Genomic DNA, 13,230 nt, shown 5'->3' with positions numbered 1-13,230 from the left:
ATGCTGCTGCTGCCGCTGCTGAAGGAGGGCAGGCGCCAGTCCCTCCGCCTCTCCCCGCGGTAGCGGAGGCGATGCTGCAGGGCTCTCCGCGGGCTCTCCCGCCAGGCTATCGCCCACAGCAGCCGTGAGCGGCGCGGCTCCGGCCCGGCCGAGGCGACGAGCGGGGCGGGCCCGTTCCCGGGCCCGTTCCCGTGCCCGTTCCCGTGCCCGGGGCGGCGGCGGGGAAGGCGCTGCCCGCGCCCGCGGGCGGCTCCGCGCGGCGGATGCGTGTGCATGAGCGCGGCACCGAGCGGGCGCAGGAAGCGCCCCCGCTCCGCCGCCTCCATCTTCCAGGGCAGCAGGACCTCTCCGCACGGCCGCGACAGCGACCGCCGGGGCAGCGCCTCCGACAGCGCCTACCAGATCCAAAGAACCCTGGACGACTGTAAGATGGTGGGTACCCCGGGCGGGCTTGCCGTAGTTTTGTGGGGGTTTTTTGGTTTTTTGTTCTGTTTTTTTTTACCTTTTCCGAGGTCTCCCTGCGCGGGCAGCGGTGCCGCGGCTCCCGACACCTTGGCTATTCCCATCACGTGCAGTTGCACTGTTTTTAGACCCGCAGTCCCCGCCGGGGTGATGCCCTGCGCCCCGACTGGCCGCCGTTCGAGAGCGGGAGCGGCAGGAAAGACGAGACCTGCGGGATGGGGAGCGCCCGGACAGTCCTGCGGGAGTCTTCTCCCCGGTACACACACCGCCAAACAGACCGAGCTGCTTTGTGTGTACCCAGATTTGGGCTCGCTGGAGCCTAAATGGGCAAATAGTTGCCTCCGATGGATCGCTGCACTGTCTACTCGCTGTCTTGTGGAGCAACCACATGCTCGCCCTAATGTCCTTCTAAATCAGGACACAGAATTTGTGGCCCTGAAATTCTGTGCCTGATGTATATGGCACCTGTTACCAGTTTTCCCGAAGTAGCTGGTTGCAGCTGTGGTACCTCAGGTGAAGCACCAGCAGTGCCTGTGTTATTTATGGACTGTCAGATTCTGGTATTTTTCCCCACTCATGTTCAAAACCCTTGCATCCTTACACTTCCCTCCAAATCAGCACCATCTGCCCCCTTTCAGGCTCCTTGAGTTACAGTCAGCCTGGCACTGGGCCCCAAAATTGCCCCTCTAGCTTGTGACAGATGTTGGGAAAAAATGAAGCTGCTGTTACTTTTCTTGACAAATCCATACCTGGCTAAATCTCTGTCCAGTAGCATTGAAAATGGAGCTCTACTTCTATTCTGCTGGATTCTGGCAATTTTTTTTTTCCTCTAGTGCTGAAAAATGTGCTGGCAGATTATCCACTCTGATGCTTCAAGATTGGGAGCAATTCCCAGTGCATAGAGGAACAAAAGCTGCCACAGCAGCTCTATAAATATACCCAACAAGTGGATCCTATTGGGTTCTGCCTTTTTTCTCATTCCCAACAGCATAATGTGGTTAGTTACAGAGGAGTTGTTAGAATTAATTGATTAGAAATAAAACATGTTTTTTAGGTGAGTTATCAATTTGCGGTAGGATTCAGGTAGGAGGTAAAATCTGTTTGGTTTATTTCTTGTTCTCTGTTCCAATTCAGCAACATATGTGTGGTTTTGTTTTCCTGGGCAATGCTGAGGTGGCTGGATGAGCCTGTTTAAACGAGGGATGTCAGGTGAGAATTGGCAAAACGAGTCTGGTGCAACCAGTTTCCAGTTGCAGGATGCGACGCTTTTCTTCCTAATGCAGAATAATCACACTATGACACAACATAGTACAATTATTTTCCTCTCCATTGCCTTCATGCATCCTCTTAAGCTACAGAATGATAAGAGTTGAAGACTTGTTTAGCAAATATTGTGCCTAGGGCTTTGTTTGATGTGTGATTTTGGGTTTGTTTGGGATCTGGGTGTGGGAGGGTGCAGATGTACTGAAATGCACTTGGATTGACTTGCTGCTCCTGAAGCAGAGGAACCTATTTGCTATTCTTAAAACGAAATTTAAGAGAGCATGGCCAAAACTATTTTTGATGCCAGTTCTCAGCTATACAGTTAATTGCAGTGGGATGCATGAAGGGTATGGATGTAATACTGCAGAAGTGACTCGTTTATTTCCTGAGCATAAGAATTTGAGGGCTTGACTTTAAAAATTAGTAGCTCTGATAGACTCCAGGTTCTTAGCATGTTTTTCTGTTGGGGTGTGTTGAACTTCTGGTGCTAATGATGACTGCAGAATTATGAGCAATTACTTTTGTCTGTTTTTATGTAGTTTGGAAATTGAGGTCAAAACACAGATAAATAAATATTCTGTTCTATTACTCCAATCCTTCCACCCCCGCCACCATGTGGAGCAAATGGTCTTATGTGCATTCTTTCAGAAGACAGCAAATGCTTAGTTTCCTTAAAATATAATTCCAAGTACGTGATCAGTGAAACTAAACAATAATGATCTTTCCATCACTCTGAAGTTACCCATTTATCCAGTCATATCCATATGCATCTGCTGGATATTGGATTTCTGTACAGGTTGTAGTGTTCACTTACTCGTTTGTTTCTTTTTCCCACATGCAGTTTAGAAAAGGTGCTTTCTGGAATTTTAACAGGAAAGTGCCTTTCTGGTACATCTTCTCAGCCAGTAACAGCAGATGAGTTTTAACTCAGAAATCTGGGTTGAAGGAAAGTGGCAGAACAGAAATCATTACAAAATAAATTAGCAAAATTGCCGATTTAAAAGCAAATGCTACATTCCAGTCCCTGAATATGCTGTTAATCAGGAAGCAGGAGGAGCAAAGGCAATAATTTCTGGAGATATTTTCGCCTTTCATGATAGCAAAAAATAACCTCATGCTACTAGTAAAACAGATGTTTTTTTGTCTGCTTAATATTTAATACTAATAACTCAAACACTTTCAGATATTAAAAGCAGAAACACTGCTTTCCTACAGATGAACATTTATAGCTCACAGAAGAAGCAGCTGCCATGGAGGCTCTAGTCATTTACTGAATCGGGTGCTCTTGATCCTGTGTGCTACAAAATTGTGAGCAGCAGGAACAAGCCCTAGATTGGGCATATTTTTAAAAAAAAAACTGGATTGGTTTTCCCAGTCTAGTTAAAAATTCTCATGTATGTAAATCTCTTTTTTTTTTTTGTTTTTCAGCTTGTCCAGGAGTTCAATACCCAGGTGGCTCTCTACAGGGAGCTGGTAATTTCTATTGGGGATGTCTCTGTCACTTGTCCTTCTCTGCATGCGGAATTGCACAAAACTCGAACCCGGGGATGTGAGATGGCCTGTCAGGCTCATCAAAAACTAGCTGCAATTTCTGGGTAGGAGGCAACTTATGTTTAATTAAAGCCGTATTCATGTGCAAATCTTTGTTAAATACTACATAATGGAAACTTTCAGGAAAAGCATTAATTTGGGTTTCTGTTTCAGGCGTAGAGGCGTATGACCACAAATTTTGTAGAATGTCTATATCCTTATGATAGGACAGTTTCGGATCAAATCCTGGTCCCCTTACCAGGAACATATCCTGATTGCACTGGATGCTTTTATGTAAGGCAAACAGGAATTTACTATGTATCACTACAGGGGAAGGGGAAAGCTGTGCCCTTCAAGGGTGAAATAACAAGAGCTTTCTGCCCAGCCTTTCATTGAGTATACCTAATTGAATAGTTCAGAGACAGCTAGCTCAGATCAACTAGAGACTCAACAAAATTGAACCAAAATAAGGTGAAAATTGAGTGTGGGGAATACAAATACTAGTCTGAAAACTTGTGTTTACCTTCTGTATGTTTTTAAACCCTTGTTTGTGTTGCAATAAGAATGAACGGTTTGCCAGCATATAATGTTTTAATTTATTCTTTGGTATTACATTATGTACATTTTTTTTCCATGGTGACAGAATGTATTAGCACATACTTGAGACTATGCCTCAGTGCAAGATCAACCAGCATAAATAGCTGTTTCCTAAAAAATGGGAATTCGTGCTGCTAATTCCATGTGGGTTCTTCACAGTATGGTGACTGGGGCATTTATATTTATACATGTACCCCCTGAGTCATGTCTTTCTGATTACACTTCATTAGAACTTTCTGCATCTGTCTTATCCACCATAAGCCATTGTGCACCACTAAAGAAAAACCCTCTTTTTTGTAGCTTTGCCTAATCCCCATTGAATTTCTTTCGTCACTTTAATATATAAAAGAGATCTTTTACAGGGTTGATGTACAAGGGGAGCCCAAACTAACAAACCAAACAGAAGAAGATAATGGTTGGATGTTTTAGTAGAATGGTCACCATTTTCAAGTAAGACTTTGTGCAAACTCACTTAAGTTGGTTTTGTGACCTCTGATTTGTTCTTCAAACAAAATACATCCTTTTAAAATATTAAAGTTGGTGGGAACTTTTAAGAAAACCAGCAATGACTAGACGTAGTTATTTTTAACCAGTACATTGGAAAATAGGAAAACAAGCTAGTGAGATTTTTCTTGTGTGCTTTCAGACTCAAAAGAAAAACTAATATAAACCAAAATAATGTATTTGAAAAGCTGAACCTATTTTGTAACTTTTAAATATATTTTCACTGCAAAGAAAACAATTGATACATGTTTATTTAGAAAGTACACAGGTTTTTAAGTAATCATTTCACAGCTGGAAGTCTGTCATATACACAAAGATGTCCTGAAGGTTGTGCAGTTGCTGCGAGATTGACATTTGGCTAATCTAAAACTGTTTTAAATAACTCTGATAATACTGTGATATCCATAACAACTGGTAGGTGTCAGAAACTCTCTGGAAATTACTTGTTTGGTTTGACAAACATTTTGCAAGATGTGCTTCTCATCTCCACCCTCCTGTAGCTGAGGAAAGCCATATGAAAGAGACATTGGTGTGTTTGTGAGGAAAGGTGGGAAATGAAGATACAGCAAGAAAAGAAATAGAAGGAGAGGAGTAATAAATAGTCTCAGATTTAGTCTTTACTTCAGCAAAAAGACTGATGTAGTGCATATGAAATAGGATCTGGAATAGGAATATAATTGGATAGGAAGAAAAAGTATCAGGAAGAAAAATGCTTAGGGACAGGAATGCATTAAATCATCCTCAGTATTAAATAGTCAGGAGGGGTTGTGTGTTGCTCAGAAACCACTGTTAGTCAGCATATGGGATGAAGGCTTATTTAGTTCGCTGCTTTAGTTCAAAATACACAGCGCTGTGCTGGGTAACGCAATGAGTTCTGTCTTCCAAAACTTATTAAAGAAAATGTGTTGCTTTCCCACCTAGAAAGAATAATGGCCAGTAGCTCTTTATGTTACCAGACTGTAACATTTCACAGCATTCTGTTAATTACGGCCATCAGTAATGTAGTAATGTTCAGTTAGTCTCTGAGTGATCTACCTCAGTGTTGGAGGCCACTCTTCCTTCTGAGAAATTGGTGTCAGTGTCTAAGGGAATGCTAAGTTTGTTTATCTTGTTTGTGCTGTGTTTTCCTTGGAACATTAGCAGACACCTTAATGTTATGCTGCTCCTCTTTGATTATATTGGGATTTCACAGAATCAAGGAATTGTTAGGTTTAGAAGGACCTCTGGCAATCATCTAGAGATGACCTAGTCCAACTCCTGTTGGCACTAGTGCATTTGAGACTCTTAAATACATGCCTGACTTGGACAATTAAAAGAGGCACCTATTTTCTTTCCTAATTCACTTGTCCTACAAGACTAAGCAAGGTAACAAGGAGGAGAGATGCAAAGACTTGGGAGGAAAGAAACAAAAACAAATCCTCTAGTGCTGGGGAAGAGAGCTCTGGGAAGAATCTGGAAATTGTGGGAAGGGAAAGAAATGTTGAGGTGGAGATAATGCATGAGAAACTGAGCAGGACAGAAGTCATAAGTACAAAAAACTACCTTGGGCATATCAGTTCTGGAATTTTAGGCAGACATTAGAGTAGGATGATGTTGTAATGTGAACGAGAAGAGAAAGCTGTAAGTGTACCTGTAGAAAAAGGATACACTGATATTCCAACAAAGGCAGATTCAGCTGTGGAAGCAGAGGCAGTGAAAGTCACACTTATGTTTTAGAAACTGAGAGAGAAAGACAAAGGAGATGGTGAAAAAAGATGAGGTAGCAAGGAAGCATAAAAACCTTATAAAATCCACACTGGATTAGATCTCATTACCCCATCTAGCTCAGACCTGATGGTTGCTGGTAGCAGAGATTTCATTAAAAAAATAAAGATACGAAAAACCAGGTTGTGCATAGAACGATGCCTTCTCTCACATACTTGATATTACCCAGCACTCAGTGTGCAAAGGCTGCATCTGAACAATCTGTATCTGACAGATATGATTTCTCTAAATATTAAGATCTCAAAAAATGCTGAGATTGAATAAGGACATCTTTACACTGTGATGTATTTAAAAACCTATTTACTAAAAAAAATGTTACTGAAAAAGGAAACTTCAAATTAAGTCTCCGACTTAATAGGGCCTCATAGATACTGCATCCTCTTCTTCACTTGTTCTGATATCTTTTTCTTACAGAAATAGTGAGATTTTGGCAAAGAGGAATAAAGATTAGAAATGAAAAGAATCTAAATTGAAATATCCTAATTCTAGTTAATGTTCTGTTAGGAATGCAAATCAAAGTAAACCCTCCTTTCAGTGTTGGTTTTCTCAGGACTTCAGGTCAATTCCTGCTCGAATACTGGAAGTTGTTAGTGATTTTTAATGAGCTGTGTTCTGCAGAAGGGGAGTAAGGTTTGATCTTTTCATCACATTTTCTGCTGTATAATGTAGCAGGAATTAAAAATCTCAAAGTATTGACATTGGGCATCCTTGTAGTATTAGTTTTCATGGTCAAAACTGGAGAAAGTACAGCAACAAGAAAATGAGTCAGCATGATTTTTTCCAAAGAAAAAAGAAAGAAAAAATATTTTTAACAGTAAGAAGATGGGGGGGAAGAAGATACAGATCTCTGTTATGGAAGGGAGTCTGCTTTATGGAATGATAGAGTGGTGATCTGTTAGAATTCATTGAACAGGGAGCTGGTTTTATACGTGGAGCCCACCGAGTCCGTGATGTCAACAGAAAGATAACTCAGAACTGTATTTTAAGACACAGGTCTGCACAACTGTGCACACACTTTTGTAAATGTCCTTACATGTTCTCAAGCACTTGATATGCTTACATAATGTGTCCACTTGGCACACACACACACACACACAGACCAGAACTGGCAGTAGCTCTGTGACAGTCTGATATATATGTTGGCAGTGGCTTTTTTTGCATGAAACAAAACAGTGTGAGGAGCTCAGGGGTGCATGGCAATGTACATCTGTGTGAGCATAGCTCTGAAAGTGATTTTTTTCTCTGTTTTTCTGACTGGTGTTGCAAAGTCCAAAATCTAAGGAGGAATAAACCTCTACACAGGTACACAGTGGGGCAGCAGCTCTGCAGAACAGGATCGTGGGGCTTCTAGTGAGCACCAGGTTGAACATGAGCCAGTGCCCTTGTGCAAAGAGGGCCAGCAGCCTCCTGTGCTGCTTTAGGAAATGTTGCCAGCAGATCGACAGAGCTCATCCTTCCTTTCTGCTCAAGGCTGTTGGGGCCATATGTGGAATATTGGGTCCAGCAGTGGGCTCCCTGGTAGAAAGGAGGAAGGGACATCCAAAGCAGGTCTACTCATTAACCTTAAAGATGGTTAGGCAGCATGCCACACACAAGGCAAGTCTGCTAGACCTGCGATTGCTTGAAGGCTTGGGAGAAGGATGTTGCCAATATGTGTAAAAAATATCTGATGGAATAGTGTAAAGAAGACAGTCAGACTATTCTCAGTGATATACGGTGGCAAAAATCAAAATACAAAGAAAAATTTATTTTAAAAAAATTTAAACTCCTTTACTGTGAGGCAGGTAGAATATTAGAACAGGTATACACTGAGAGGTTCTGGAGTCTCCATCCTTGGAGATACTGAGAATACACCTGGTCATGGCCCTCAGTAACCCACTGTAGCTGATACTGCTTTGAGCAGGAGGCTTGGACCAAATTGGTTCTAGGTGTCTCTTCCAGCCTGTGACAAAGTCATCATAAATCTCCTTGGGAAAATTCAAAGAAAAAGTTTATTTGACACCCATGTGCATCTGTTACTTTTGTAAAACAGTTGTTAATTTTAAATTCCCCTAAGTTCATGAAAGGTTGAGAAAATCAGCGAAAAATCACATCCTGATGGTGCAATCCTGTGCACAAAAAGACTATCATAGTGTTGCTTTAAGTTCTTGATTTTATGTAATTTCTACTGTGTTTTCCTTTGCAGTCTACAGTTTTCAATAAACACCAAATGGTAATTTCTCAGAGCTAATTAATATTAGATCATTTCCTAAGGCTGTTTTAAAACATTCTACTGACACCCAATTGTGCCCAATATTTTATTGAACTGTCTGAATTTTCCCTCAATTACAACCATACAAAATTATTATCTGCTTTCTAAAGCACACAAACAAAAAAGACTGCCTTGAAATATTTTACAAATTAAGCGAAAAGAAGACTCCAGACCTGTAAGTTAATGAAAGCTGTATTAAGATAGGCATACAGAAATAATTTTAACTCTTTAACTGCAGATGTTAAATAAAGCTTTGCTGGCAGCCAGTATTAGCCTAGCAGAAACGAGGCACAGCAACGCTTGGCTCAACAGGGAAGAATTTTTATAATTGTGATTCAAAACCAGCTTTATGCCAGCAGATAGAGCAACAAACCAGAGGTCTGCCCCATCTAGATACTGACTGAGCAGCATTTATGAAGGTCTCTGTCATTCTCAGACATCTTTTCAGTCACTGCCATAGTACTCCTCTTGGTGAATGTATCAGAGGTGGGGAGGGTGATGATGTCGATCATTGGGCTCTGAATCACAGGCACTGCTGGCTGTATCCAACCTCTGTTGGAGCTGTTAGTGTTATTTCAACTGCCAGATGAAAGTTAAGAAATAAGGTAAGTGCTTCACTGAGACTGCAGCATGATAACCAGAATGTGGCCTGATAAAAGTGCAGTTAAATATCAAAAATAATGTTATGATATTTAAGGAAACAGAGAAAGCAGTCAATATTCACTGCATGAATCAATACTGTTACACGTGATAACACCAGTAGAGTAATGCCCTCTAAATCCATGCAAGGTTTTGTGATTTCTTGCTAAAATTTTGCAGATGTTTTAAATAGTAGAGCTTAAAGTTCTGACCTTAAAAATCCTGTCGAATAAAAAAATACTGAGACCTTCCACTTCAGAAAAGTCTTGGAAATGTAAAACATCATTTTGCTCTCACAGGCTATACTAAAAGCATCTCAGTAAGTTGTTTCAGTGTGGCATGCTAGAACTCACCGTTTATACAATCATTTAGTACTGCTTTGCTTAGGAAGTTGTCCTGATGATTTAACGGTGACTGTCTGAAATGAGTAAAATCGAGGAGAGCTTTGTCTCCCTTGAAAGAAGAGCTTTTCAGGATTACCAGGCATTCTTATCATATAAAGTCTCGTTTTCCCTCAACTTAGACATTCAGCTTCTGTAAACATTTACAGAATTTTCTGTAAATGTTTTTCTGGAATTTTCTTCCATGCTTAAAATTCTCTTGTAATTTTGAGTATATCAAATTCTAAAAGCAAATCATGACAATGTGTATTCCACTTTCTTTGGCTGGCATATATTCACTGATTTCTACATCCTGAAGTGATTGCAAACTTAGTACCGTGTATCAAAGACCTGTTCCAGTGACTCAAATCCTGTTTTGACTAATGGGAGTTGGTCTGCATGGGAATGGGAATGTTTTGATAAAGAGGCTCAGCTGTGGGTAGTTTAACATACCCCTTCAGGACCAGGTAGTGTGTGATACTGCACGGAGTATACCACAGCTTGCTCCTTTCACAAGAGGGTAAAATGCACATGTGTTGTTCTGAATAGATTCCTTGTAAAAAAAAATTCTCAGATTATACAATCAACATTAATCTGAAATGATGCAAAGGGAAAGCAAAAAAGTGAAACTCTTTTCTGTGGAACTGAGTTAAGGTAGGTTTGCTTATTAAGAATAAAACCTGCTTACTCAATTTAAGTTGCAAGTTGAAAATGAAATCGTTTAAGTCAGGTACCTCAAGTTCAGAAAGCAAATAATGGAAGAAAAACAAGGTTATTTACTAAGGCTGGAATTCTTAAAATAGCTGACCTCTATAGACTGACTTTTTCTTTGTACCTCTGTCTTTGGAAGTGCTTTAATAGGTGTTTGGGACCTGAAGATACTAGATATTATTATCTCCCTTTATAGATATCTCTTTCATAACTGGAGGCCAGATTTAGTAAAGGGCAAACAGACCTAAAAGTGAATTTATTACTCTGTTATTTTTCTGTGTTCAGAAGAGCAGTTCTGAAAATTCTGGGAGTTCTACATCTGCAGTAATGCAGCATAAATTAGTTTTGACAAAGCAGAAGAGCTTATTGCAAAATGCTTAATGATAAACCTCACCAGCAGTCAGAAGGACAACATTCTTGCTTGTCCAAGCTCTGACAAGATTGTTCCCAGAGGTGCTGGCAGAGCATCCTCAAAGCTTGACAGACACTGACAACTTGGGGCTCCTCACAAAATGCAGTGGCCCCTGCCACTTTCTTTTAGACAAAGCTGAAGGTGAGTAAATTTCTAGACCACTTGCACCTGTGTCCCAGAAAAGAGAGGAAAGTGAGAAAAGGGGGAAGTGAAGTGCTAAAAGGTAGAACAAACATCATCTTTGTCAGTTATTTGCCCCTTTCTTCCAACTGACACTGAGTTAGCTCCTTCCAGTGCAGTGCTGCCACTGCTGAGATACTGAAGAGCTGCTGGCTCAGCCAGACAGGTAAGCCTGCCACTTCCATGAAGGGTCCTTCCAGTGGCAGGGAAGCCATGTCCCAGCCCAGCAGCCAGGGATGCTGCCCATGCTTGAGAATCACCACAAATAGCAATATTCTCCCTGGGAAATGTAAAGCAGCATAGCTTTTCTTCTGTGGCATGACCTGGAGCTGTGAGGTGGTTGTGGAGAATTAGGGGCACGTTGCCATCATCAAACCCAGTGGAAAGAGTATTTTACATGAGGAAGTAAAACAGTGTCGAGGTCTGCTCTGTACTTGGGCTTCCATCAGTGCCATTGCAGGTGAACCTTGAAAACTGTTAGGGAACTTATTTTATGGTATTCTAATCCTTGCTCCCATATTTTTTTCTATGTTTTAAGCAGATAAAACACTTAGAGACACAGGGAAGCAGAGATTCAGAACTCAGGTAAAGGCTGACTCTTCTTCAGCATTTTATGTATTCAAGCTGTAAATTGCACAGTACCTTGGTCTAGGGTTAGAGTATCTTCCAGGCTTAAGGCGGTTTTACCTCCAATTTTAACATGCTCTCTGCATTCATCACTCCCATTGTGGTTTCCTAGAACCTGGAAAATGATAGCAAAACCTAAGATATTACTGTAATTCAGGTCCTTCCGTGGAATGTTCTCTGCTGTGCACGAGCAGCATTCCACTACAGTTAGGTTTTAGAAGGGTTGTTTCTCTAAGTCTGACTCTTTAATAATGGAATGTTCCAATTATAGGTAAGAATATGTCTGTAGCAATGATAAATAACCAACCTGTTTTACATTCCTGTTCTGAGGTATACAAACCTTTACATGAGAAATTTAAGTGAAGGAAAACAACATATGTTACCAAAGAGGTTTGGGGTCTGAATTACAGGCAGGGCCTCTTTAGAAATGCTGCAGAATCAGAGCTGACCTTTTGCAGAAAATTCGGTGTCTCTGCCAGCAGTCTCTGACATCATGCCCTTCTCTTGCCCCATTTTGTCCTTCTTTCAGAAGATCTGCTCTCATTGTTGGACATAAAAAGCTTTTCGCACCTTTACTTTGCAAGTGATTTTCTCGGGGACTAATCAGCCAGACGATCCAGCAGCGAGGTACATCTCTAGAAACAGGAGCTGTGGGGATTTTGAAAAGCCCACAGAACTTGAGTGTGGACTCCTTTTTGACTGTTGTTATCTTTGCTTCACTCCAGGTTTTCTCATGCCCTTTTCTCCTTTGTCATCCCTTTTTTCAGTGTTTCTGTTTCTTGCTTTTTTTTTCCATCATAGGCTATCTCCAAATAGTAATGAAATTAGCCTCTGATTTGCTACTGCCACTATTTGGGAACCCCTCGTGGCAGAGTCTTGAGTGTACATTTAACAAGCCCACTGGAATCCACTGACCTTTAGATCTGTGGCATTATTGTAGTAAATATGGCTAACAAAAGTTTTGGGTTTTTTTTCAAACTCCTATGTTTTGAGAAAAGTCTGGAAAATCTCATTCAGCCTCTGACTGATGTTTCAGATTAATCACTTATTAAATAGGTGTACCAGTACTTACTATCTCTAAAAATACCTAGTAATTTTACAATGTACTCGAGTCTTTCAAGGAAAAACATTGTTTTGAAATATTCTGGTTTATTATTGTTATAGTGCTTTCTAAATAATGCATGTGAATATTACATTTTTATCATGGTTTTCATAATTTATTTCTTTTTGAAATTGATTTTTAATGTCAATTTGCTGGAATTCTAAGCCCTGACATGTAACAGCACATAGCAACTCCTGTTGCTATGTCTTGTCATGTCATATCAGAAGTGGAATCAGTTAATAAGCTCTTCTTGAGCAAAAAACATGAGTGTTACTAACTTATGTCAGTAAATATTGCTTCATAAAGGGATCCAGAGATAAATTTTAGAAAGTATTTAAAGATAGAAGCGCAGCTGATTATGAGCCTTTCATATCATGCTAATTTCTATGCCCACAAAAATTAGCAGTACCAGAGAAGCCTGCATGGTTCAAAATTAATGTTAGACTAATCCAAAAAAAATTTTCATTTTTGCAGTATTTCTGAAAAAAAAAATAATTAGACACTTCATACCTATCTTCACAGATGTAAATAAAAGTTGCACTTCTGTTGATCTGTAGCCAGGATGTCCAGGAGGAGTTCCTTTGTGTCTCCATTGGGCCCACTGCTTTGAGACCTGTTTCAATATCATATTTCAATACTTCTCTTCTGTAGGTTTCTAATCAAGCACAGCTAAAGCTTAGAATTTAATGGTGAGTTTTAAGTGCTTCTTTCCTGATCATATTCCTCAATACTGTTTGATTGAGAAATCCCACGTGGCTGCCATTTTTTCTGGTAGACACTTCGCCTATCTTCATTCTGGTTAGCTTAG

The 13,230-nt window shown here is 40.6% G+C and overlaps 1 protein-coding gene across 1 annotated transcript in view; it reads left to right on the top strand.

Annotated features, from left to right (window-relative positions):
• Nucleotides 1–224: 224 nt before the first annotated feature.
• Nucleotides 225–13,230, top strand: part of RGS7BP (regulator of G protein signaling 7 binding protein) — a 34,256-nt gene continuing 21,250 nt past the window's right edge. Inside the window, exons 1-2 of the mRNA XM_083883800.1 lie at nucleotides 225–432; nucleotides 3,154–3,320. Coding sequence (XP_083739926.1) covers nucleotides 274–432; nucleotides 3,154–3,320 — 326 coding nt within the window. The 5' untranslated portion in view covers nucleotides 225–273. The remainder of the gene's footprint in view (nucleotides 433–3,153; nucleotides 3,321–13,230) is intronic.

Source organism: Zosterops lateralis, assembly GCF_965231275.1.
Source record: "Zosterops lateralis genome assembly, chromosome: Z".
NCBI lineage: Eukaryota > Metazoa > Chordata > Aves > Passeriformes > Zosteropidae > Zosterops > Zosterops lateralis.
Note: the sequence above shows the minus strand (reverse complement) of the source record. Positions and strands in the feature narration are given on the sequence as shown.